The sequence below is a fragment of the Carcharodon carcharias genome, chromosome 17, assembly GCF_017639515.1.
Source record: "Carcharodon carcharias isolate sCarCar2 chromosome 17, sCarCar2.pri, whole genome shotgun sequence".
Classification (NCBI taxonomy): domain Eukaryota; kingdom Metazoa; phylum Chordata; class Chondrichthyes; order Lamniformes; family Lamnidae; genus Carcharodon; species Carcharodon carcharias.
In genome coordinates this window covers 103,592,526-103,620,455 of record NC_054483.1, presented here as the reverse complement: position 1 = coordinate 103,620,455, position 27,930 = coordinate 103,592,526, and the positions used below count along the sequence as shown (strand labels likewise).

The following is a 27,930-nucleotide window of genomic DNA, read 5'->3' as shown; positions in this document are numbered from 1 at the left end:
CCATCTGTGGTTAACTAAAAAAGTTAAAGACAGTATCAAACTTAAAGAAAAAGCATATAATTACACAAAGACGGGCGGCAGGTCAGAAGATTGGACAGAATATAAAGAACAGCAAAGAATGACAAGAAGATTAATAAGGAGGGAAAAATTAGAGTATGAGAAATAGATAGCTAGTAATATAAAGACAGATAGTAAGAGTTTCTATGGATATTTAAACAAGAAAAGTGTTAACAAAGTGAGAATTGGTCCTATAAGGAGTGTGCCTGGGGAATTGATAATGGAAAGTAGGGAGATGGTGGATGAATTAAACAAGTATTTTGCTTTGGTCTTCACTATAGAGATATAAGTAACATCCCAGAAATAGCTGTAACTCAGGAAATGAAAGGGAGGGAGGAACTCGGAAAATTACAATTTCCATGGAAGTGGTATTGAGTAAATGGTTGGGGCTGCGGCCTGACAAATCCCCAGGTCCTGATGGACTTAACGCTAAGGTCTTGAAAGAGGTGGCTAGTGAGATAGTTGATGCACTGGTTTTGATTTTCCAAAATTCCCTAGATTCTGGGAAGGTTCCATGAAGAGGCAACTTGATTGAAACCTTCAAGATCCTGAGGGGTCTTGACAGGGTGGATGTGGAGAGGATGTTTCCTCTTGTGGGAGAATCTAGAGCTAGGGGTCACTGTTTAAAAATAAGGGGCCGCCCATTTAAGACAGATGAGGAGAATTTTTTTTTCTGAGGGTTGTGAGTCTTTGGAACTCTCTTCCTCAAAAGGTGGTGGAAGCAGAGTTTTTGAATATTTTTAAGCCAGAGCTAGATAGATTCTTGATTAACAAGGGGGGGTGAAAGGTTATCGAGGTAGGCAGAAATGTGGGGTTGAGGTTACAATTAGATCAGCCATGATCTTATTGAATGGTGGAGCAGGCTCGAGGGGCCGAGTGGCCTTACTCCTGCTCCTAATTCATACGTTCGTATGTAGTTAGGCAGAATGTTGCCTCCTCAGTTAAATTATTGTAGTGTTGGGTTGAGCATGTTTCTGACTCCCTAAGCGTTTAGCAGGGAGCCAAAGCATCTGCCAGCAGCATGTGGCTCAGCCAGTCTCGGTTCTTGAAGGCAGTCTGTTCCTCATAAAGGCAAACTGCACTTCAATACAGGTGGCTGCTGCTCAATGCTTTTGCTGCAATTGTAATCAAGGAGCACAAGGTCAGAGAGAGAGAGCATACAGCAGCAGTGCTGCAGGATTAGTGGTGGAGACAGGCAGATGGAGTGATGCCATGCCTCCACCGGGAGTCAGGACAAACTCTAGAACACCCTCAGCGGGGATTGGGAGTAGATAGCCAAGGAGGTCAATTCCTGATGTCTGGACCAGTGAATCTGACAGCAGTGTCCATCATTGTTGGCTGTCCCTCGATTCATCATTGTCAAGAGGGTATGGTGGAGTCCGGCCCTGGCTTGGCACAGGGGCTCTGCTTCATCTCTCATCAGAATTCTGAGAATTTAACAGCATTTTACTTTTATACCCTCAGCTCCATCTCCCCATCGACCTGCAGACGCAGAGACACCGCAGCTGCAGCCACCATACCTGTCGAGCCTTTGCTGTGGGCAGGTCGCCAAATCCTCTGCCCTTTCTGTGAGGGTGCAGCAACAATCCCTGCCAAATGCACTCAACTCAACACCTGAAGTTATTGAAAATGGCCTTACCTGCAGTTTGGTGACTGCTTCCTTAAATAACATTAGCTGAGACCCTTGCAGCTGAATGCTTGTTCTACCAGCAAGTGACAAACAAATTGGTTGAATGGACCTGCAGGGTCCAACTTTGGAATTTGAGCATCAAGTCAGCCATTGGGGCCGAGTGAGGTGATGCGAGTAATACTGCAGCTCTTTCTGGTATATACAGGGGGCACTGCATGAGGACACCCCCACCCCCACCCCCAACCCCACCCCTCCACCAGGGTAGGAGCACTAGAAACAGCAAAGGCACACATAAGACAGGCACTGAGAAAATGCACAGGGTGAATAGTTCAGTTTTGTATGTATTAATGGAAGTATTATAAAATAGATTTCCGTTGGTGGTTTCTATATCAGGATCTTATCTCTTTTAAATGGTTATGAAAATCCTCAGCCAGAATATTGGCTTTCTGTCAGCATTGTATCCCTCACATCCAATAGCCTTCCTGCCCTCTGATCTGTACAAAAACCCATGCAATTAATGTAGTTGATTACCATGCCTTTCTAGTCCTTCCCTGCACTAATCTCTCACTAGCTGTCTGCCTCAGACAACCACACACAACCGCAGTTTCCCAGGGAGATCTTTAACAAGTTCCCCAAAGTATGAATGCATCAGAATGGCAGAAGATTTAAACCACCTGAGTTTTCAGTTCAAATGTCAGATTGCTCGGGTAAGGAGTACTCTGCTGATTCTGAATCTAAAGTATATTGTTCAGCACAGAACAGAGGGTGTTCACTCTGTATCTAACCCTGTGCTGTACCTTTCCTGGGAGTGTTTGATGGGAACAGTGTAGAAGAAGATTTACTCTATATCCAACCCTGGGCTTTACCTGTCCTGGGAGTGTTTGATGGGGACAGTGTAGAGGGAGCTTTATTCTGTATCTAGCCCCGTGCCGTACCTGTCCTGGGAGTGTTTGATGGGAACAATGTAGAGGGAGCTTTACTCCATATTTAAACCCGTGCTCTACCTGCCCTGGCAGTTTTTGATGGGGACGCTGTAGAGGGAACTTTACTCTTTATCAAACTCCCTGCTGTACCTGTCCTGGGAGTGTCTGATTGAAATTCTGCTCACCATTAAATTGAAATCTGTTCCCTTCCCAACATGCAAACATTCTTTTATGAACTCAAAACTCCAGCCAGAAAAATTGCAAAACGTACCATCCAGAAGAAAATTTCTGGAACTTCAGAAAAAGTTAAACAAACACTCACAGAATCACTGTTGTGACCAGTAACAAGATGGTGGCCAGTGTCCTCCTCTTGCAGTTCATTGATTCAGTCTGCTTCTGGTACATCTTCCCTCCACAGTTCCCACAACACCGACAGCAACAGAAGCAAACCCCAACCAAGGGCATGAGGAGGAAGAAGAGAATTCCAATGGCAGCACACACGATGAAGCCAACCTCATACTTCAACACCTGGATGGGATGAGGATATAAACTGGATTATTTATTAGCTCTAAAGCTGGAAGTGGAGGACTCTTTGGCATCACATTGTTGTTCACCAGTGATGCACATCAAGCAATCGAGAACCGACAGCCTGTTTAATGCTCTGCCCGCTTTTCTTTGTAATTTGATTCAAATTGAGATTGCTACTGCCCAAGATTGGTTTCACCCCAATCCACCATCTACTCTAATTCAGCTTTATAAAACCCTCCAAACTCTGGAACTCCTCAATCTTTCAGTACCTTGCACAGTCTACGGATTTTTAAATGTGGCATCTTCTCTGCATTATTCTGATTACTAACTAAGACATGCTTTTATTTAACACTTTATCACTTATCACAGAAGTGTGTACTTGAGTTACTTTGAAGTTAAGCCGGCGTTATGCAAGTGTCTAATGGCCATTTGGCGTACAGAGGTCCCTCAGATAGAGTCAGGTGATAGGCCTGTTGTTTCTGATGGTGTTGGTTAAGAGGAAGATGTAGACCAAAAGATCTGTTTGTTCTTTGTCAAATCGCACCAAGTGTTTACTCACCTCCATCTAAATTTCCAGAACAGGCAGATGAGACCTCTGTTTTATGTCTTCTCTGAAGTGTGATATATGCCACATAGCAGCACTCCCTCAGTACTCGCTTTGGAGAGCCAGCCTGGATTATGTGCTGAAGCCCTGGCAAGTAGCTTGAGCCCACAACCTTCAGACTCAAAGGTGAGAGTGCTACCAATTAAGGTAAGCTTATAAAGAGCAACTTGATCTACGGCCTTCCCTTCCTTGGAAAGGAAATCTACCATCCTTACCTGGTTTGGCCTACATGTGACTCAAGACCCAGGGCTGTGTGGTTAAATTAAATGTCCTCTTAAATGGCCTAGCAAGCCACTTAGTTGTATCAAACCGCTACAGGAAAGTCAATAAGGAATGAAACCAGATGGACCAACTGGGATGGACCTAGTTACTGGAAATGACAACGGCAAACCCAGTCCTGTCGACCCTGCAAAGTCCCCCTTACTAACGTCAGGGGGCTAGTGCCAAAATTGAGAGAGCTGTCTCACAGACTAGTGAAGCAACAGCCTGACATAGTCATACTCGTGGAATCATACCATATATCCCGGGAGTTACCATTGACCAGAAACTGAACTGGACTAGCCATATAAATACTGTGGCTACAAGAGCAGGTCAGAGGCTAGGAATCCTGTGGTAAGTAACTCACCTCCTGACTCCCCAAAGCCTGCCCACCATCTACAAGGCACAAGTCAGGAGTTTGATGGAATATACTCCTACATGAGTGCAGCTCCCTCAACATCCAAGAATCTCAACACCATCCAGGACAAAGCAGCCCGCTTGACTGGCACTCGACACACAAACATTCACTTCCTTCACCACCGATATACAGTAGGAGCAGTGTGTACCATCTACAAGATGCACTGCAGAAACTCACCAAAGCTTCTTAGACAGCACCTTCCAAACCCATGACCACTACCATCTAGAAGAACAAGGGCAGCAGATCGATGGGAATTCCACTACCTGGAAGCTCCCCTCCAAGTCACTCACTATCCTGACTTGGAAATATATCACCATTCCTTCACTGTCACTGGGTCAAAATCCTGGATCTCCCTCCCTAACAGCACTGTGGGTGTACCTACACCACATGGACGGAGGCGGTTCAAGAAGGCAGCTCCTCCCCACTTTCAAAAGGGCAATTAGGGACGGGTAATAAATGCTGGCCTAGCCAGCGAAACCCATATCCCGTGAATGAATAAAAAAAATCAATTCTTCTGCATCCCTGCATGTAAATAATAGGTACCAATCATAATGGAGCTGCTCTGATTGAATGATGCTCAAGTTCATTGGGCATTCATCAACCACAATTTTAATATTTAAGAATGTGCTGGCTCACATGGTAAAATTCTATTAAGATAGCATTCTTTCAGGTTGATATCCAGTGAGATAATCGAATCCAATGGATGAACGAATCCCCCCATCGTATGGGTTGTGGGAGCCCAAAAATCTCTCCGCATATCAGACTAACCCCACAGCACTGCTTAGTAGAAAGTTGGTTACAGCCATGAATGCATTGGAAGATGTTTAGCCAAGGTCCACTCGACTGATTCCTGGGATGAAGGGTTTGGCTTATGAGGAAAGTTGGGGCAGGTTGGGTCTCTACTCAGTAGAGTTTAGAAGAATGAGAGATGACCTTATTGAAATATATCAGACCCTTTGGCCATGACAGGATGGATGTTGAGAGGGTGTAGAGGAATTGAAAATGAGGGGATACAGTTTAAAATTAGGTTCTCCCATTTCAAATGAAGATGAAGAGGAATTTCTTCTCACAGGGGGTCGTTGATCTTTGGAATTCTCTTTACCAGACAGCAGTGGAGGCTGAGTCATCGAATATATTCAAGGCTGAGTTAGAAAGATTCTTGATCGACAAGGGAGTCAAGAGCTATGGGGGGGGGAGACAGAAAATGGAGTTCAGGCTACAAAATGAAGGGTAGCGTGATAGTCCTATTACTGGTCTAGTGCATTGAAGGCCTGGGCTAATAATCACAATGTGAGATCAAATCTCTCCTTGGGCAGTTTAAGCATTTGCGTTCAGTTTAAAAAAATCTTTTTAACAAAAGAAATGGTGGAGGGGTGGAACAGGTATTTTGTGTCTGTCTTCATGGTAGAGAACTTAGAAAACTTCCCAAAGGTTCTTGAAAATCAAGAGATGATAGGGAGGGATGAACTTAATACAATCCCCATCACCAGGGAAAGGGTGCTAGGAAACCTGTTGGACCTAAAGGCTGACAAGGTCCCTGGAGTGGATGGCCTGCAGGTTAGAGGTTTAAAAGAGGTGGCAGTATTGATAGCAGCTGCATTGGTTATAATCTTCCAAATCTCCTTAGATTCTGGAAACCTCCCAGCGCATTGAAAATAGCTAATGTAATGCCTTATTCAAGAAAGAAGGGAGACAGAAAGCAGGAAACCATGGGCCAGTTAGACTAACAACTGTCACAGGGAATGCGCTAGAATCCATTATTAAGGAGGTTATAGCAGGATGCTTAGATAATCACTATTTGATCAGGCAGAGCCAGCATGGCTTTTGTGAAAGGGAAATCATGTTTAATTTATCTGTTAGAGTCTTTTGACAAGGTAACATTCAAGGCGGATAAAGAGGAACTGGTAGATGTGGTGTATTTGGTTTTCCATAAGGCATTCGATAAGGTGCCACATCAAAGGTTACTACACAAGATAAGAAAAGGGGTAACATATTAACATGGATAAAGGATTGGTCAGCTAACAGGAAGCAGACAGTAGGGTCTTTTTCAGATTGGCAAGCTGTAACTAGTGGAGTGCCACAGAGATCAGTGCTAGAGACTCAGCTATTTACAAATCATATCAGTAACCTGGATGAAGGGAGCGAATGTATGGTAGTTAAGTCTGCCAATGACAACAATTTGGTAGGAAAGTAAGTTGTCAAGAGTAAATACAGAGTCTGCAAAGGGATATAGATAAGTTAAGTGAGTGGGGGAAAAAATTGGCAGATGGAGCATAATGTGGGAAAATGTGAACTTGTTCACTTTGGCAGGAGAATAGAAAAGTAATGTACTATTTAAATGGAGAAAGATTTCAGTACTCAGTGATACAGAGGGATCTGGGTGTCCTGGTACATGAATCACATGAAGTTAGTGTGCAGGTACAGCAAATGATTAGGAAGGTAAATGGAATGTTGGAGTTTATTCCAAGAGAAATAGAACATAAAAGTAGGTAAGTTTTACTACAGCTGTACAGGGCCTTGGTCAGACCACATCAGGAGTATGGTGTGTAGTTTTGGTCTCTGTATTAAAAAAATACATATTTGGAAACAGTTCAGAGAAGGTTCAAAGGGCTCATTCCTGGAGTGAAGGGGTTGTTTTATGAAGAAGTTTGAACAGATTGGGCTTTTACCCATTGGAGTTTAGAAGAATAAGATGTGATCTATATATGACTTAGGAGTAGGAGTAGGCTACTCGGCCCTTCAAGCCTGCTCCACCATTCAATAAGATCATGGCTGGTTTGATTGTAACCTCAGCTCTACATTCCTGCCTACCTCCGATAACCTTTCACCCCTTTGCTTATCAAGAATCTATGTACCTCTGCCCTAAAAATATTCAAAGGCCCTGCTTCCACTGCCTTTTGAGGAAGAGAGTTCCAAAGACTCACAACCGTCTGAGAGAAAAAATTCTCATCCCTGTCTTAAATGGGCAACCCCTTATTTTTAAATAGTGATCCTTAACTCTAGATTCTCGCACAAGAGGAAACACCCTCTCCACATCCACCCTGTCAAGGCCCCACAGGATCTTATATGTTTCAATCAAGCCGTCTCTTACGCTTCTAAACTCCAGCAATACAAGCCTAGCCTGTCTAATCTTTCCTCATAAGACAACCCACCTATTCCAGGTATTAGTCTAGTAAACCTTCCCTGAACTGCTTCCATTGCATTTATATCCTTCCTTAAATGAGGAGATCGATACTGTACACAGTACTCCAGATGTGGTCTCACCAATGCCCTCTATAACTGAAGCATAATCTCCCTATTCTTGTATTTAATTCCCCTTGCAATAAATTCTAACATTCTATTAGCTTTGCTATTTACTTGCTGCACCTATATACTAGCCTTTTGTGATTCATGCACTAGGATACCTAGATCCCTCTGAATCTCAGAGCTCTGCAATCTCTCACCATTTAGATAATAAGCTTCTTTTTATTCTTCCTGCCAAAATGGACAATTTCAATTTTTCCCGCATTATACTCCATTTGCCAGATCTTTGCCCACTCAGTTAACCTATCTATATCCCTTTGTAGCTTCCCTATGTCCACTTCACAACTTACTTTCCTATCCACCTTTGTGTCATCAGTAAATTTAGCAACCAGTCCTTCGGCTCCTTCATGCAAATCAATAATATAAATTGTAAAAGGTTGAGGCCTCAGTGCTTATCCCTGTGGCACACCACTCTTATATCCTGCCAACCAGGGATGCCACCATTGGGAGGACAGGCGCAGGCACAAGGGACGCAAGGCCAAGAGGTAGACCAAGGTGGAAGGGGGTCGCAGAGGACACCACTATCCTGCTGCCAGAGTATACAGGCGGCAAAGTAGCTGCTTCAATATGTCAGAGGTGCAGTGCCGAAGGAGGCTCAGTCTCTCAAGGGAGACAGTCAACTATATAACAACATTTTCTCTGCAGTCACCGTCGCCGTGAAGCAGTCTGGGAAGAGTGTCCTCTGCAGTCACTGTCGCCATGAAGCAGTCTGGGAAGAGTGTCCTCTGTAGTCACTGTCGCCGTGAAGCAGTCTGGGAAGAGTGTCCTCTGTAGTCACTGTTGCCATGAAGCAGTCTGGGAAGAGTGTCCTCTGTAGTCACTGTCGCCATGAAGCAGTTTGGGAAGAGTGTCCTCTGTAGTCACTGTCGCCATGAAGCAGTTTGGGAAGAGTGTCCTCTGTAGTCACTGTCGCCATGAAGCAGTTTGGGAAGAGTGTCCTCTGTAGTCACTGTCGCCATGAAGCAGTTTGGGAAGAGTGTCCTCTGAAGTCACTGTCGCCGAGTGAAAAAAAACAAAGAGTGACATCACAGGAAAACCGTAAATTGATTGGTTGGTGAGTAACTGCTAGTTTGAACTACCTATTCTAAGTTGATTTCAGATTAAAGGTGACTACTGGGGCCCAGGATCAGAGGCCTAACAGTTCAACTTCAACTCAGCAGAGAGACCGAGTTCCAGTTGATTTTAAAAAGTGTATTTTGAATCTCTATTCTAACTTGCTTTCAGATTAAAGGTAAATAGGAGAAATATTTTACAGATTGATAAACTAAAGATCATTAGGAAATTTAAAACCAAATTGAAAATCTAATTAAATAAAATAGAGATGCAGGGCCAGGTGATGTGTTGTAGCTGCATGATATGGGAGCTGGTGGACCCCATTGTGGTTCCTAGTGACCACATCTGTAGCAAATGTTGGTTGCTCGAGGAACTCCGGCTCAGAGATGATGAGCTGGAGTCTGAGCTTCGGACACTGTGACACATCAGGGAGGGGGAGAGTTACCTGGAAGCTGTGTTTCAGGAGACAGTCACACCCCTTAGATTAACTACCTTAAATTCGGCCAGTATCAGGGACAGGAGGGTGTGACTATGGGTGAGGCAGGTAGAGGGATCCAGGAAATAGCACTGCAGGAGCCTCAGCCCTTGCCCTTATCCAACAGGTTCGAGATTCTTGCTCCCTGTATGGACGAGAGCGGGGACTGAAGGAAGGATGAACAATCTGATCATAGCACCGTGGTACAGGGAGCCATTCAAGTAGGGGGAGAAAAGAGAAATGTAACTGTAATCGGGGATAGTATAGTTAGGGGAATAAATATTGTTCTCTGTAGCCAGGATCGAGAGTCCCGAAGGCTGTGTTGCCTACCTAGTGCCAAGGTTAATGATATCTCATCTGGGCTGCAGAGGAACTTGAAGTGGGAGGGGAAAGATCCAGTTGTCGTGGTCCATGTAGGTGCCTACGATATAGGTAGAACGAGGAAAGAGGTTCTGCTGAGGGAATATGAGCAGCTAGGGGCTAAATTAAAAAGCAGAACCAAAAAGGTAATAATCTCCGGATTACTACCTGAGCCACGAGCTAATTGGCACAGGGTCAATAAGATTAAAGAGGTAAATGCATGGCTCAAAGATTGGTGTGGGAGAAATGGGTTCAAATTCATGGGACATGGCACCAATACTGGGGAAAGAGGGAGCTATTCTGTTTGGATGGGCTCCACTCTGAATCATGCTGGGACCAGTGTCCTGGCGAATTGCGTAACTAGGTTTGTAGATAGGGCTTTAAACAAAATAGTGGGGAGGAGGGTTCAGTTGCATAGAAATATAAAGAAGTCAAAGTTTAAGGAAAGCGCGCAGGTTAGTGACAGGTCTGATTGTTACCAAAAATATTAGGAGTGCTTTGTGGGAATTTCAGCTTTATTAGCAAGTCCCTCAGTTACTGTTGCTAACCTGGCAGATTTTGCACTTAGGTGTCAAGTATCGAGCCAACAGCCCAGGCTTGTCCTGGTTGATCATCTGTGCTGTGCTAGCTGAAGGTTCTTTGGATTAAAGCCTCCTGGGTGTCCCTGTCTCCCTGGAGTATGCCCAGGTCAGCGTCTACCCCCTTAGCATTTCCCTGTGCGTGGTCATCTTCGGGCTCACTGCTGGACTCATCGTGTGCAGCTGCAGCCACTGCATCGATGTCTTCGTCGTCCACTGCGTCCCCCCTTTCCAGCGCAAGATTGTGGAGAGTGCAGCATGCAACCACTATCACCGAGACACGATCTGGGGGGTCCTGGAGTGCGTCCCCTGAGTGATCCAGGCATCGGAAGTGCATCTTGAGAAGACCAATGGCTCTTTCCACCACAGCACTTGTGGAGGCGTGGCTCCTATTGTACCGCTGCTCAGTTTCTGTTCTTGGATGACGGAGAGGCATCATGAGCCACCTTCTGAGGGGATAGTCCATGTCACCCAGCAGCCATCCATCCAGCCGGGCTGGATCACTGAAGACCCCCGGCACCTGGGAGTGTCTGAGGATGTAGGTGTCATGGGAGCTGCCTGGGTACCTTGCACAAACTTGTAGAATCAGCATCCTGTGATCACACACTATCTGCACGTTCATGGAGTGGAAGCCCTTCCTGTTGACGAAGGCACTGGGCTCACTTGCTGGCGCCTTGATGGCCACATGTGTGCAGTCGATTGCACCCTGGACGCTGGGGTAGCCAGCAATGGCTGCAAAGCCTCTGGCTCGCTCTGTCTGGCTTGCCTGGTCCCAATGAAAGTGATGAAGGTCAATGCACACCTGAACGGAGCATCTGTGACCTGCTTGAGACGTCAAAGCCAATGTGAGGGCTTGCTGGTCAGAGTGCATCCCCAGGAAGTCCTGATGGGTCTCCTGGAGGAGGCTCTCCACGAGAGTCGCCACTCTCTCCATGAAGGATTCGTGGCGCTTGGACATGTGGCTCATTACTTCGGCGATCGTCCACGTAGGCTCCTCCACCACGGAGACCAAGCTAAGCATAGACTCATGTATTCCCCCCAGATGCTCTCGCACAACCGGCTGCATTTCCTGCCACTGCAACTCCAGAGGCATATCATCAGGCACCGACTGAGCATGTGCCTGGTTCCGTGTTGTCCTCGACTGCTGGTGCCATGGGCACTCTCTGTCTCTGCCAGCTCCTCCAGCGACAGTGAAGTGTCCTCACCACTGTGCCCCGGGACAGTGTTCTAATTCCCACCGAGGTGCTAGTATCTGTGCTGGTGCCAGCCTGACAGAGATGGTGTGACGCTGGTGAGACTTCAGGGCCCTCAGGTGTGAGAGGGGGCCTCTGCTGCTCCTCCTCCTCGCTGATGCTGAAAGGAAGAACAAAGACATTGGATGAGTTAACGTGGAGACAATGTCAATGTGTTTCCCTGTCCTCTGGATCTTTATGCCCTCACCCTTCCATAAGCAATGGTTAAGCCGTGTTGCAAAATTAAATCACTTAACATTCAGCACTGCTGCGGCTGCTGGGAGAGCAATGCTGACCTCACTGCTGGGCATAAATACCTGGCCGTGGGACCCCAGCCTCACTGACACTGGTGGATCTGGGTGCATGGCGCCTCTCCAAATCCAGGGCTTCCTTCTCGAACCGGCTGAGAATGGCTAACTGCGCCTGGCACCACTAGTCCTCACACGCTCTGCCACGTTATGAGTATTCTTCTCCTGAAAATGAGAGATGAGTATTGATTTGTGCAAATTGTACATGGACTCGCTTTGCCCACGGCCCACCCCAACCAGAGTGGGACATATCAGGGCTCCAGTGCCTCCTCACCCCGCTGCTATCGAACACTCACACAAAGATGCTAGGCCTGTTCCCCACTAGCCCACCACCCCCTTGGCCACATGCTGCCTAAATCACATTAAACACCACATGGTAAATCCTTCCATAGCAAGGAGACGCAACCATGTGGAGCGCAGAGGGCAGCAGATGGTTCAGTGCCATGCCACCTTGAAGCTCCCCTCCCACCATCTCATCACCCTGACTTGGACATGCTGGGAGTTCAAACACAGGGCCTAGGTGCAGCTCCTCCAGGTTGCCCCCAAACAGTCATGTGGGACTCAGTGTAACACATGCTGCGGGCGCAGAACCCATTCCTTCACTATCCTCTCAATCTGACCTCGGTATGGGCAATATCTACTGGCCCATCCAGCAAAGGACACATGCCGTCAATGGTTCAATGCAGTCACTACACTCAAACTTGGCGGGAGGGCAGCAGAGGGGTAAGCCGATCTGCTGGGTTACGTGACCAATGCCAACATTGTCCTCACCCTTCCAGAGCGCAACAAGTCATTGAAGCGCTTGCAACACTGGATCCAGGTGCACCGCACCACGTCATGGGAGCTCACCATCTCCGCCACCTCCTCCCAGGCACGTTTCGCCTCCTCCTCCCATCCTGGGGAACCAGCACCTCCCGCCGTGCTGCCACCTCCTCCGGCCTGGCCTGCCCCAATGGCCTATCCTCCGGCCTGGCCTGCCCCATCGGCCTACCCTCCGGCCCGGCCTGCCCCATCGGCCTAACCTCCGGCCCGGCCTGCCCCATCGGCCTACCCTCCGGCCTGGCCTGCCCCATCGGCCTACCCTCCGGCCTGGCCTGCCCCGATGGCCTACCCTCCGGCCTGGCCTTCCCCATCGGCCTACCCTCCGGCCTGACCTGCCCCATCGGCCTACCCTCCGGACTTGCATCACCTCCATTGCCCCTCTGCAGAGCCCTTTGCCCAGCCATTGTGAGCAGCCTTTCCAAGGCTGCCTGGGCTTCCTTTATACTGGCTGCCATTGGACCCAACAGTCTGAGCATGCCCGCCGCAGCCCACCCACTCCCGCTATGCACGGGAGTCGTGAAATACTCTGGTCAGGCCTTAATTGACCCACCCGCGTAAAATGGTGACGCGGACCCGATCGCAAGCGGTGATCAGGTCTGGCCCTCCGCCATCCAGAAAATTCTTTCCATATATTTCTAACTAGCTTTCCATACTCTAATTTTTCCCTTCTTAATAACCTTTTAGTCATTCTTTGGTGTTTTTTTATATTCTGTCCAATTTTCTGACCTGCCACTCACCTTTGCACAAATATATGTTTTTCCTTTAAGTTTGATACTATCTTTAACTTTTTTAGTTAACCACAGATGGTGGGTCCATCCCTTGGAATTTTTCTTTCTTGCTTGAATGAATCTATTAGCTGTACTCTGAAATATCCCCTTAAATGTTTGCCACTGCATCTCTGTTAACCTATCCCTTAACCTCATTTGCCAGTTCACTTTTGATAGTTCTACTTTCATACCCTCATAATTGCCCTTATTTAATTTAAAATATTAGTCTTAGACTCGGTCTTCGCTCCCTCAAACTGAATGTAAGATTCAGTCATATTATGATCGCTGCTACCTAGGGCACCTTCACCATAAGGTTATTAATTAATCCTATCTTGTTGCATAATATCAGATACGATATAGCCTGCTGTTTGGTTGACGCCAGGAAGTGCTGTTCTAAGAAACTATCCTGAAAACATTTATGAATTCCTTATCTAGGCTACATTTGCCCATCTGATTTTTCTATACTTTCTGTCCCCATGATAATCGCCGTACCTTTCTGATAAGCTCCCATTATTTCTTCCTTTATACCCTGTCCTACTGTATGGTTACTGATAGGGGGCCTGTACGCCATTCCCACAAGTTACTAATTGCCTTTATTATTTCTTATCTCTACCCAAACCCCTTCTAGATCCTGGCTGCCTGAATTTAGGCCATCCCACTGTAAAGTGTTAATATCATCATTAATTAACAGAGCTACCCCTCCACCTTTTTCTAGCTTCCTGTCCTTCCTAACTGTCATGTACTGTTCAATATTCAGGTCCCAATCTATGTCATCCTGCAGCCATGTCTCTGTCATGGCTATCAGGTCATACTTATTTATTTCTATTAGCGCCTTCAGTTCACCTATTTTGTTTCAAATCTTATTGAAACATATAAGATCCTGAGGGGACTTGATAGGGTGGATGTTTCCTCTTGTGGGGGAGACTAAAACTTGGGGACATAGTTTAAAAATAAGAGGACTCCCTTTGGTGACAGAGATGAGGGGAAATTCTTTCTCCCAAATGGTCATTGGTGCATAGAATTCTCTTTCCCTAAAAAGCAATGGAGGCTGGGTCATTGTATTTATTCAAGGCAGAGTTCGACAGATTTTTGATAGACAAGGGAGTCAAGGATTATGGAGAAACAGACAGAAAAGTGAAGCTGAGAACACAGCCAAATTAGCAATGATCCTACTGAATGGTGGAGCAGGCTTGAAAGGCCCAGTGGTCTATTCTGCTGCTATGTTCCTATGTTCCAGTGGTGGGCAAGATTCTAGAAATAATTATTCAGGATAGAATTAGTAGTCACATAGAAAAATATGGATTTACAAGGAAGAGCCAGCATCAATTTCTAAAGGGGAAATCATGTTTAACTAACTTGCTGGAGTTTTTTGAAGAGGTAACAGAAAAGGTCGATGAGGGTAATGATGTTGATGTGGTGTACACGGACTTTCAAAAGGCATTTGATACAGTGCCACACAACATACTTGTGAGAAAAGTTATTGCTCTTGGAATAAAAGGGACAGTAGTAATGTGGATACAAAATTGGAAAAATAAGAAGCAGAGAGTAATGTTCAATGGATATTTTTTGGACTGGAGGAAGGTTTGTAGTGGAGTTCCCCAGGGGTTGGTATTAGAACCCTTGCTTTTCCTGATATACATTAATAATCTAGATCTTAGTGTGCAGGGGACAGTTTCAAAGTTTGTGAATGATACGAAGCTTGGGAGTGTTGTAAGCTGCAAGGAAGATGGTGTAGAACTTCAAAAGGACATAGAAAAGTTGGTGGAGTGGGCTGATAGGTGGCAGATGAAGTTCAATGCAGAAAAGTGTGAGGTGAAGCATTTTGGTACAAAGAACATGGACAGACAATATAAAATAAGGTGTGAAATTTTGAAGGGGGTGCAGGAGCAGAAACACGTGAGTGCATATGTGCATAGATCATTGAAGGTGGTAGGACAGATAGAGAGAGCAGTTAATAAAGCATATAGTATCCAGGGTTTATTAATAGGGGCACAGAGTACAAGAGCAAGGAGGTTATACTGAATTTATATAAGGCACTTGTTAGACCTCAGCTGGAGTATTGTGTACAGTTCTGGGTGCCACATAATAGGAAGGATGTGAACACATTGGAGAGAGTACAGGAGAAAGTTACAAGAATGGTTCCAGAAACTTCAGCTATGAGGATAGATTGGAGAGGTTGGGACTGTTCTCCTTGGGCAGAAGAAGGCCAAGAGGAGATTTGACAGAGATGTTTAAAATCATGAGGGGGCTGCACAGTGTAGATAGGGAAAAGCTGTTCCCGCTTGTAAAAGGATCAAGAACAAGAGGGCACAGATTTAAAGTGACTTTCAAAAGAAGCAAATGTAATGTGAGAAAAAACTTTTTCACTCAATAAGTGGTTCAGGTCTGGAATGCACTGCCTGGAAGTATGGTGAAGGCAGGTTCAATTGGAGCATTCAAGAGGGCATTCAAGAGATGATTATTTGAATAGAAACAATGTGCAGGGGTACAGGGAAAAGGCAGGGCAATGGCACTAGGTCATAATGCTCATTTGGAGAGCCGGTGAAGACACAGTGGGCCAAATGGCAGTATCAAAGGTTATCAATACAAACCCATGGAAAATTGGGAAAAATGATAATTTTTTGGTGTGCCATTAAAATTCTGTGATTCTGGGATGTTGCTAAAAGTTGGCTAAAAGTGATGCTATTCGATTGTCATAAAAGCCCAACTGGTTTATTACTATCCTTTAGGAAAGGAACCTTGTTGTCTTCGCCCCTACGGGGCCTAAAGACAGCTCTTAACTTCTCTTTAAAGTGCTCTAGAAAGTCATTAAGACCAGCATTACACTCTCAGACCAACTGGGAATGTGTAATAATCCAGACCTTGCCAGTAATACCTATATCACAAGAGTGAATGCAATTTATTTGGAAAAGCAATAAGATTAAATTTACGTGTTGAATCGTCACTTAGTAAATTTCTTCACGTTTACTGTACAATGTGGTTGAGTTATCTGGGTAGTGGCTGCCTGGTTCCATTCCTTGAAGGGAATTGGTGAGTCACTTGTGTTTTATCTGGTGCTTACCAAAAAATTACCATTTTTTTTCCCCAACTTTCCATGGGTTTGTATTGATAACCTCTGATACTGCAATATGGTAACTACACAATCATACCAACTACCTTTAATGCTGGCAAATCACTATTCTTGGTAATATGACAAGGGATCACATTTGATGTTGTAAATCTTCTATGTCACGGTGAGGAACACCATAGGTATGTTAACGTAGTTGATCCATAGTCAACCGAAGGAGCTTGAGGAGAGATAATGGCGTAGTGATAATGTCACTGGACAAGTTATCCATAGTTCATGAACTTGGGAAATGGGTTCAAATCCCCCAAGGGCAGCTGGTGAAATTTAAATTCAATTATTAAACTGGAATACAAAGCTAGTCTCATTAATGATGGCCATGAAGTTATCATTGATTGTTATAAAGATCCAAAACAAAAACAGAATTACCTGGAAAAACTCAGCATGTCTGGCAGCATTGGCGGAGAAGAAAAGAGTTGACATTTCGAGTCCTCATGACCCTTCAACAGAACTGAGTGAATATTAGGAGAGGGGTGAAATATAAGCTGGTTTAAGGTGGGTGGGGGGTGGGGGGAGAGAACCCATCTGGTTCACTAATGTCCTTTAGGGAAGGAAACCTGTCATCCTAACCTGGTCTGGCCTACAATGTGATTAACTCTTAACTACCCTCGGAAATGGCCTAGCAAGACATTCAGTTCAAGGGCAATTAGGGGTGGGCAATAAATGCCGGCATTGCCAGTGACGTCCACATCCCATGAAAGGATAAAAAACGATGAAATGATTCAGAGAGACTGGTCACTTATAATTTGATATTGTTATTTTTGTTTGTAAGACAATGGTTGCTAATGCAAACAAAGTGTTGATACGTAAAGCAGCAACCATGAATCCATGGAACTATTAACGGTGCTTTATGAAGGATCAATGAAATCTCTTGCATGGTATTATGTTCAGTTTCTGTTTGTTGAGCTTAGAAAAAGGAACGTAAAGGGACAATGAAAGGGTAACAAAGATCCCTGCACAGAAACAGACACACTGAGGTAGAAAGTTGTTTACGGCCCTGTTTCTGGGCACATAACCAACAGGGCCACACCCTGAAGGCCTGAGTGACACACAAAATAGGGTCTCAGGGCTCAATTGAATAATTTGGGTGAGCAGACAGCATTTTGACCTGGGTTCGCCTGCCCTACCACCAGCAGTCTTCAGGTGAGTACTAGGAGGGTAAGGGATAGGGAGGTGGTGATTGTGGGGTGAAATTCAGGGAGCTGTTCACATGGTAGCCACTTGCTAGGCTGTATTCACACCAGGAAAGTCTGAGTGGAGCTTTTGCGCATGCAAGCCCAAATTCCTAGATCAGGGCTTCAGCTCCAACTAATGCATGCAGAGGGCCTAATGATTGTTTTAGGCAGACCCCGGGCTGAGTCTGGCAGTCGCTTGCTTTGCTGCCTTCTCCTCTGGAGTAAAAATTGTAACTCTGGTTCCTACAAAGGTGGAATCAGTTGAATGAAGTTTCTCCCATAGTGAATGGGGACTTGGTTAAACTGCTTCACACTCCAGTGTAGTGAATGTGGATTCATTTGAAACACTATAAACGGAGACAGGCAGATTCCTTATTGAGCAGATAGAATCATCTCTCATTTCAAGATAAAAGTGGTCGGGACAATGGAAAAGTTGAGTGTGCTGAATTGGCTTCTGTTACCCTTTCTTCATTTAGAGATTGTTATGAGTGTTAAAGATGCTACCTCTCAGAGATGCTTTCCATTTTCAACACTTTCTGTTCAACCCAAGAACACTGAAATTCTCTGACTGTTTCACTGATCTCACCTTTATATAGTTGTGCTGTATTTCTGTAGTGTTTTGTACAAGTATCTTGATTATATCTACAAAATAGAAACAAAAGACTTTGTTAGCAAGCATAATTAATTATTATTCAATTTTGCATGTAATTCAAAAGAGACAGTGCTCATCTGTGACTGTGTGAGAGACTAAAGCAATTTTGTGTATATGTGTCTATCACTTCTCATTGCACATTGTGTATGTGTTGAGTGGTACTGAGTTAATACTATTGATAAAGTTAATCCGCAGACACTTATTAGGTGGAAACTTTGAGTTTATTTACAAGGTACTCAGTGGCAAATACGTGTGTGTTTTCAACTCAAACTTTATCTCTACGCAACTAACTCTAGCTACTGACTAATGAGCTAGCCGATGCTACTTTCCTATTGGGTGCTAAAGATCATGTAATCTTCCCTAAAAAGTATTGTTCTTAAAGGTATATTACACACGAATTAAACCATAATTACAACATCCCTTCCCCTTTACTCGAATATACATTTTATATTTACAAATACAAATTTCTCAAGACAACAAAATATTTATAGAAAATGCTGGAAAAGCTCAGCAGGTCTAACAGCATCTGTGGAGAGAAAAAAAGAGTTAATGTTTTGAGTCCGTATGAGAGTCACGTGGACTCGAAATTTAACTCTGTTTCTCCCTCCACGGATGCTGTTAGACTTGCTGAGTTTTTCCAGCATTTTCTGTTTTGTTTCAGATTTCCAGCATCCGCAGTATTTTGCTTTTAACAAAATATTTACTTTGGGTAAGGAATTTACAAGTTCAGTCTCTCAGGCGGTTTCCTTATGCGTGTAGAGTGTCTCGGCTCCACAACTTCAGATGCTTTGTCAGGAACCTCCTTTTCCAGAGTTGCCTGAACATCAGGTGCTTCGATCTGTATCCTCAACTCTTACAGGAACATCAGACATGTCTGTACTGGGTTGAGTTCTCTCAACAGGAAACGCTGACACAGTCGTGATCACTGGTGGAATCAATGCTTGATGATCTGTTTCTCTATTCCTTAAATGATCCACATGTCTCCATATGACTTGGCCTTCCACCTCCACCTGGTAAGATAGAAGTCCTGTCACTGCACTTATTTCACCCGGTAACCTCTTTGGTCCTTCACCGAAGGTCTTCACATATACCGTCTCCCCCCACAGTAAATTTCCTTTCACGGCTATGCCAGTTGTCTCTAGTTTCCTGGCTGCCCTGGCTCCTTTCCACCTTCTTTTCTAAATTTGCCATTTTTAAGCTCAATCTCGTCCTAAGACAGCCTTTCATCAATAGCTCAGCAGGTGTGACACCTGTTGTTGTGTGAGGGGTGGTCCTATAATGGAAAAGAAAGTGTGCTAGCTTGGTTGCTGAGGAATCCCCAGTTAGCTTCTTCATGCCTGCCTTGGACATTTGAACCATCCTTTCAGTCAGTCCACTTGAGGAAGCGTGGTATGATGAAGTGTTTAGATGAATGACACCGTTGGGGCTGAAACTCAGCCCTGATAAATGCTGTGCCGTTGTCAGAAACCACTACTTCTGTTAATCCATTAATGGCAAAACTTTGACATAGCTTCTCAATTGTAGCAGTCAACGTTGGTGACTTCACCTCATATATGTCCATCCATTTTGAGTGGGTATCAACAATGAGCAGAAACATTGTTCCCACGAAAGGTCCCACATTGTCAATGTGTAACCGCACCCATGGTTTTCCTGGCCGCTCCCAAGGGTGTAACAGGGCTGTTGGTAACTTTTACAATTGCTGACATTGCACACAATTCTTCACTAAACTATCTATTTCACCATCCATCCCAGGGTCACCATAGGTAGCTGCGTGCTATGGTCTTCAATCGAGATATTCCTGGATGTGCGCTGTGCAGTTCAATTAACAGTGGCTCCCACATTCTCTCCATCGGAGCCTCTACTATCGCTCGTGCTCCTGACAATAAGATGCCATCCTGACTGGTTATTTCATGTCTTCTATTAAAGCATGGTTTCATTTTGTCACATGCAGGCTCTTGTGACAACCATGAAGCACTTGTCCTTGTACTTGAGATAGGACCGGGTCCAGACTTGCCCAGTCTCTAATCTCTCAAGTGCATACTGGCGAGGAATCTAAGAAATTTAGCAATAAAACAAGTTCCTGTGGAACTGGGATGTCCTCATCATTTTCTTATAAAGATTAAGTGCATCAGCGTTTGCCAGGCCTATGCACGATATTGTATTCGTATGCTGTCAGGATTAAAGCCCTATTAGTATTTCTGTATCTTCTTTCTACATGCCTTCTTCTTTCTAGCACTGACTTTAATCTCAGCCTTCTTTTCGACTTCACTATTGACCAGACTTCTTTCAGACACAAGCTCGACTCGTCTGAGCTCAGTGGTTGAGTCTCCCATAAAGTTATTATCTGTCTGCTTCTTAGAAAATTCTGTGACTTTCGCTTCCAAAGCATCTTTGGCTTCATGTAGCTGATTCTTCAGCTTTTCCATCTCTTTTTTGTCCCGCATGGGCCCCAGTTATGCCTGCCTCTTTATGGGGTATGTGGAACATTCCTTGTTCCAGTCCTACTCCGGACCCCTTCCACAAATCTTTCTCTGGTACATCGATGATTACTTCAGTGCTGCTTCATGCTCTTGTCGGGACTTGGAAAAATTTATTAATTTTGCTTCCAATCTCCACCCCTCCATCATTTTCACATGGTCCATCTCTGACACTTCCCTTCCCTTTCTTGACCGCTCTGTCTCAATCTCTGGTGATAGACTGTTCACCAATATCCATTACAAGCCTACCGACTACCACAGCTACCTCGACTACAGCTCCTCACACCCCACTTCCTGTAAGGACTCCATCCCATTCTCTCAGTTCCTTCGCCTCCATCGCATCTGTTCTGATGATGCTACATTCAAAAACAGTTCCTCTGACATGTCCTCCTTCTTCCTTAACTGAGATTTTCCACCCACAGTCGTTGACAGGGCCCTCAACCATGTCCGGCCCATCTCCCGCCCTCACGCCTTCTCCTCCCTCCCAGAAACATGATAGGGTCCCCCTTGTCCTCACTTATCACCCCACCAGTCTCCGCATTCAAAGGATCATCCTCCGCCATTTCCGCCAACTCCAGCATGATGCCATCACCAAACACATCTTCCCTTCACCCCCCCGGCGGCATTTCGTAAGGATCGTTCCCTCTGGGACACCCTGGTCCACTCCTCCATCACCCACTACTCCTCAACCCCCACCTATGGCACCTCCCCATGCCCACACAAAAGATGCAACACCTGCCTCTTCACTTCCTCTCTCCTCACCGTCCAAGGGCCCAAACACTTTTCAAGTGAAGCAGCATTTCACTTGCATTTCCCCCAACTTAGTCTACTGCATTCGTTGCTTCCAATGCGATCTCCTCTACATTGGAGAGACTTAATGTAAACTGGGCGACCGCTTTGCAGAACACCTGCGGTCTGTCCGCAAGAATGACCCAAACCTCCCTGTCGCTTGCCATTTTAACACTCCACCCTGCTCTCTTGCCCACATGTCTGTTCCTGGCCTGCTGCATTGTTCCAGTGAAGCCCAAAGCAAACTGGAGGGACAGCACCTCATCTTCCGACTAGGCACTTTACAGCTTTCCGGACTGAATATTGAATTCAACAACTTTAGATCTTGAACTCCCTCCTCCATCCCCATCCTCTTTGTTTCTTCCCCCTTCCTTTTGTTTTTTTCCAATAATTTATATAGATTTTTCTTTTCCCATGTATTTCCATTATTTTAAAATCTTTTATGCCCCCCCCACCCCCACTAGAGCTATACCTTGAGTGCCGTACCATCCATTCTTAATTAGCACATTCATTTAGATAATATCACCAACTTCAACACCTCTGTGTTCTTTTGTTCTTTTGTCTGTGACATATTTTGATTATCTGCTCCTATCACTGCTTGCTTATCCCTACAACAACACCACCTCCCTCCACCTCTCCCCCACCACCCATCCACCGCCCCCCGCCCCCCCACCCCTCCACAAACCTTAAACCAGCTTATATTTCACCCCTCTCCTTGGATTCACCCAGTTCTGTTGAAGGGTCATGAGGACTCAAAATGTCAACAATTTTCTTCTCCGCCGATGCTACCAGACCTGCTGAGTTTTTCCAGGTAATTCTGTTTTTGTTTTCTTTTTTGTCCTTGTTTGCTGCCTCCTGGAAAATTTAACATTGTTGTGTCTTCTCTACCAATTCATTCTTCAGTTTATTCAGAGAGGTGCTGAATTCTTTCTGTTTCTCTTTGTACTTTTCCAGTGTTACAAACTTTGACCTAAGTGAATCTTGTAGTGTGTGTGAAGGTCTTTCATCATGTTTTCTTTCTCCTTGCGAAGGCTGATCACCTCATCTCAAACTCTGTCATCAAGCATGGTCTCTTCGAGTGGCTTAAGGTAGCCTGCGTTTATTCAGGTTGTTGAGTCCTTACACATTCCTTTTCCAAAAAAGGAACGTTTCCAGCTTCCTTTTGGAATCTCAGTTGCCAACCCAGACTGATTTCCCTTAGCCAGTTTCACCCTAGAAGGTTTGGTCCTCTGCCTCTCAATACTAACACTGGTAGCTTTTCTGATTGGCTTCTGTAATGGAAAGTTAATCTACTTGTGCCTTTGACTTGAATGTCTTCACCCGTGTATCTTTTTAATTGGGCAGTTGTTTCTTCTAAGTTTAATTGATGTTCCCCATTATTCAGATATCTGTTCCCCAATAACTGTATTGGAAGCTCCCGTGTCCACTTCCATTCTGACAGGTCGGCCATTTACTTTCACTATTACAAATATTGGTTCTGTCTTTCCAACTTTCAGATTAAGCAACGAGTAAATGTCTGAATTTGTTGCTTCAGGCTCTTCCACATTGTTGATCTCGTTGGATTTTGTCCTTTGTTTACAAGCCTGCTTGAATCTTTCCTTACACTGTCTCATTATATGTCCATTTCTGTAACAATAATAGCATTCGATCTTTTTAAACTGCCAATCATTAAAAGACTGCGTGTTTCCATCTCTATTGAAATTATTCTTTGGTTTCACTGCTAAGTCATTTTTCCTTATTTTTCGACTAGCGGGGGCTGTTTCCCACTTCTCGGCAGAGTCTCGCATTTTTTATTCCTTTTTGGCTGGGGTGTCCTGCCCAATGTGGAGGACGGAGTCATTTTGTGCAACCTGTGTGGCTTTTGAATCTCTTACTGTGCTTTCCATGGCCAGCGCTATCTCTAGCACCTTCTTGAAATCTAAATTCACTTTGTGTCCCCATTCACCCCACACACCAAACGACCTTTGAGCATGTCGTTTAGAGATGTACCAAACTCACAATGTTCTGTTAACTACTTCAGATTTGCCACATAGCATGCAACTGTCTCGCCCAGGTCTGTATTTCCCGAATTAAACTTAAACCTTTGCATTGTTACTGAGGGCTTTGGTTGATAATGACCCTTCACAAGATCCACTAATTCATCAAAATGTTCTGAATCTGGGGCACTGGGTACCAGCAAACTTCAAATCAAGCCATAGGTTTTATTCCCACATGTACTCGCCTCTTCTCTTCCCCCGTAACCTCATTTGCTTGAAAAAAGAACGTGAGATATTCAATGTAATGAGACCAATCATCCATGCTGGATCAAAAGGATCAATCCTTCCAAATTGTGGCATTTCAAGAGGGAATAACTCTGTGAATTTGATGGAACTTCTACTTACAATTACTGGTCGAGGTACAGTGCTGATTTTTTTTCACTTGATTTCTTCTGTTAAACTTGTTTTATGCTCGTCGCCAGGTTGTTATGGTTGGTGGCCAAGTTGGTACTATTGATAAAATTGATCCGCAGACACTTCTCAGATGGAAACTTTAAGTTTATTTACAAGGTACTCAGTAGCAACTATGTGTGTGCTTTCAACTCGAACTCTATCTCTACACAACTGACTCTAATTACTGACAACTGAGTTAGACCACACTATTCTCCTATTTGGCACTAAAGATCATTTGATCTTCCTTAACAAGCATTATTCTTGAAGGTATACTACACAGATAAATAAAACATAATTACCTCAGTATGCTTGCCACTATGTAAGTGATGTATGTCTTTCACAGGGTGAATCACTCAGTCTGGATATCCATGTGTTCTATGTGCAATAGAGAATGGGCTGTGTGTATGTTTTGGCTACAGGCTGCATGGTGAAACTCAATGACAAAGATAAAGATTAATAAAAATGTTTAAATGCAACATCATGAAACTGGTTGTAAACTGACTAGCCATAAATATGAAACAATTACTGTGGGGGCTAAGTTATCTCTTTTCATTACTGCTTGTCTTGCGTTCTTTAAGCAGGTCCTGTGGCACAACATCCCACATTTGAACCAGAAGCTCAGAATTCAAGTCCCTGTCTCACCCCCTCCCCCACAACCCAACCCCCCCCCGCCCACAGGACTTGATAGCCAAGGAGGATGTGTTCATAATATGACCAAACAGGTTGAGTATTAAAAACAAAAAAACTGCAGATGCTGGAAATCCAAAACAAAAACAGAATTACCTGGAAAAACTCAGCAGGTCTGGCAGCATCGGCAGAGAAGAAAAGAGTTGACGTTTCGAGTCCTCATGACCCTTCAACAGAACTAGGTGAATCCAAGGAAGGGGTGAAATATAAGCTGGTTTAAGGTGTGTGGGAGGGGCGGGGGGGGGGGTGGTGGTGTTTGGGTGGGGGGGTTTGGGTGGGGGGAGAGAAGTGGAGGGGGGTAGTATTGTTGTAGGGACAAACAAGCAGTGATAGAAGCAGATCATCAAAAGATGTCACAGACAACAGAACAAAAGAACACATAGGTGTTAAACCTAGTCTTCTGACTAGGCATTTTACAGCCTTCCGGACTGAATATTGAATTCAGCAACTTTAAGTCTTGAGCTCCCTTCTCCATCCCCACCCCCTTTCTGTTTCTTCCCCCTTCCTTTTGTTTTTTCCAATAAATTACATAGATTTTTCTTTTCCCATCTATTTCCATTATTTTTAAATCTTTTATGGTCCCCCCACCCCCACTAGAGCTATACCTTGAGTGCCCTACCATCCATTCTTAATTAGCACATTTGTTTAGATAATATCACCAACTTTAACACCTGTGTTCATTTGTTCTGTTGTCTGTGACATCTTTTGATGATCTGCTTCTATCACTGCTTGTTTGTCCCTACAACCACACCACCCCCTCCACTTCTCTCCCCCCACCCAAATCCCCCCACCCAAACCATCCCCCCCAACCCCCCACCACCCCCCCCCCCCCCCCCCCCCCCCCCCCCACCTTAAACCAGCTTATATTTCACCTCTCTCCTTGGATTCACCTAGTTCTGTTGAAGGGTCATGAGGACTCAAAACGTCAACTCTTCTTCTCCGCCGATGCTGCCAGACCTGCTGAGTTTTTCCAGGTTGAGTATTAATCTGCAATTCCTTCCAACACACGCTAATGGCAGGCGGTAAGAGCGGGAAAGAGTCCTGGTCAGCCATGTGATGGAAAGAATATTGAAGCCTCTACCATCACTATCCGTAAAAAGTGAAGGTTGCCACAGGAACATGGACTCCCTGAGTGAACTGTAAAACTACCACCATGTTCTTTGCAAAGGAGGGTGTTGGAGAGAAGGTTGTCCTGATCTACCATTGACAAGGTGCACTGAATTGAAAAGTGAGGCACTACAGCGTTTGTGAAATAGAGCTGCTCAGATCAGTGTATCCTATTTTGTAGGTAACCAGGCAATTAACCAGCAATTTTCAACATAAGGAACTATAATTTCAACAGGTCTAACAATCATATTTCTTTTATTATTTTGCAAAGGATACCATTCACACTCAGAATGATACCTTGTTCTACAGATTACTAGTGCTTGTTCTTGTATGGGCCAAGGATAATGTGGAGAAACCCTCAGGCAATTAACTTACAGAACAAGGCTAATGATGATGATGTGTGTAGGATGTAGCCTAGCTACTGGAATTCTATTCTGCCAACACAAAAGCCAATTCTACTCAAGGCATTATCTGATGAATAAAATGTTTACTGTATGTAGCACTGAATAAACAAATTTCACTGATTACACAGACATCTTGGACATAACATCGACATGCCCAGCACTCTCATTCACTTCCTTGTCAACCAAGTTCAGTAGGAGATTGGTGTCCTTGCTGTTTGTCACAGGTATGAATTGAGGAATAAAGGTCATTTTGCACAAATGAAGTGACAAACCCTTGCCATTAAAAGTGGTAGGAATTCCAGGGCTCCAAACAATACAACCATTTTCCGCTGTGCCAGGTATGACTCCAAGCTCTAAAGAGTTTTCACCTGATCTCCATGCAGCTTCTTGTTGCCACATTTGGTCAAATGCTACCTTGATGCCAAGGACAAAGGTTCAGGCCTTGTCTCTGGAGTTCAGCTCTTTTCTCCATGTTTGGACAAAGCTGTAACGAGGTCTGGAGCTGAGTGTTGTGGCGGAACCCAAACTGAGCATCAGTCATTGCTGTGTAGTTGACAACTTCCATCACTTTGCTGGTGGTTGAGAGTAGACTGACAGGATGGTAACTCGTTGGATTGGATTTGTCCTGTCTTTTATGGACAGGACATACCTGGGCAACCTCCCTCATTGTCAGGGAGATGCCATTTGTTGAATCTGTACTGGGACAGCCATGACTGTGCTGATGTATATAGAGACGAATATCTGGGAAACAATTTCAAACTAAACCGCGAAAGTAACCCAATGGAGTCCAGGTTCAAACTATTTGTAAAAGGGAAATTTAGGGTGGATATGAGGAGGTCTTTCACTCAAAGAGTGATCACATGTGGGGTAGCATTTTGGAAGCAGGAACGTGGATAATACCAGAGCCTTTAAAATTGCCCAGTTTCTGTTGAGTGGGTCCCCACAATTTCCAGTCACAGTTGGTATTGCAATGCTTCGCTTTGTGGCTGGTGGCTATGATAAGATGGCTGCATTTGCTGCCAACGCGGGTGCTGCACCATTCTACTCCATGACATCACTGCGAGTGGTAGAGATCAGATCTCTACTCATTCCCCCAACCTCAGTGTGATATTCATCCTCTCCATTTAGTTTCTCATCTTTCTTAAGCAAAATTTAAACTCGCGGCAATCCTAATGAGAACAAGTGACTCTCTGTACGGTAGCACATATTGTCAGTCTTTGGAGGGTGTCTACAATCCTGGCCGTGATTATCAATGTGCAACTCAAAGTTACTAAGAAGAAAATGGGTAGGTCCAAACATCATGAAGTAAGCAAGCTACACAATATATGACCAAAACTAAGCAGAAACTGGTTGCTTCACCGCTGCTGCTACATACACTGGTGAAGCAAAGGAAATCATGGCGGGCCAGGGGGAATTGAAACCGCTGCTGGAACTTCAATTTCTAAAGCAGCCAGCACCGAGCGCAGCTATTTAAGAAACATTACTATTAACTAGCAACTGTAAAAGGCTGCAGGTGCTCACAATGACGTCTCTGCATTTGAGTGGTTAAATATGCAGACAGTATCAGCGGCCATCTTGCGCCGCCATCTTGTGTTAGCAGCAGACGGTGTGATAAGGTACTATCTATGCAAAGGAGTTTTGTCCGTAATGTTAGACTGCGGTAATGATGTGCTAATGGATCCCTCTAAATTTCCTGCTGCCGCTTCAATTGTATATCACCTTACATTTATCCACATTAAAATTTATTAACCATTCCTTTACCCCTCAATG

The 27,930-nt window shown here is 44.7% G+C and overlaps 1 protein-coding gene across 10 annotated transcripts in view; it reads right to left on the bottom strand.

Annotated features, from left to right (window-relative positions):
- Positions 1–27,930, bottom strand: part of prom2 (prominin 2) — a 132,627-nt gene that overhangs the window by 83,944 nt on the left and 20,753 nt on the right. For 9 of the 10 annotated variants that reach the window (XR_005945621.1, XM_041209241.1, XM_041209243.1 and 6 more), the window contains 2 exons: positions 18,202–18,257; positions 2,933–3,138 (listed from right to left, as the gene is read on the bottom strand). Coding sequence is in view for 9 of the 10 variants with exons in the window: in XM_041209241.1 (XP_041065175.1) it covers positions 2,933–3,138; positions 18,202–18,257 (262 nt within the window). In the remaining variant the exon portion in view is untranslated. The remainder of the gene's footprint in view (positions 1–2,932; positions 3,139–18,201; positions 18,258–27,930) is intronic. The other variant, XM_041209249.1, reaches the window with a different exon arrangement.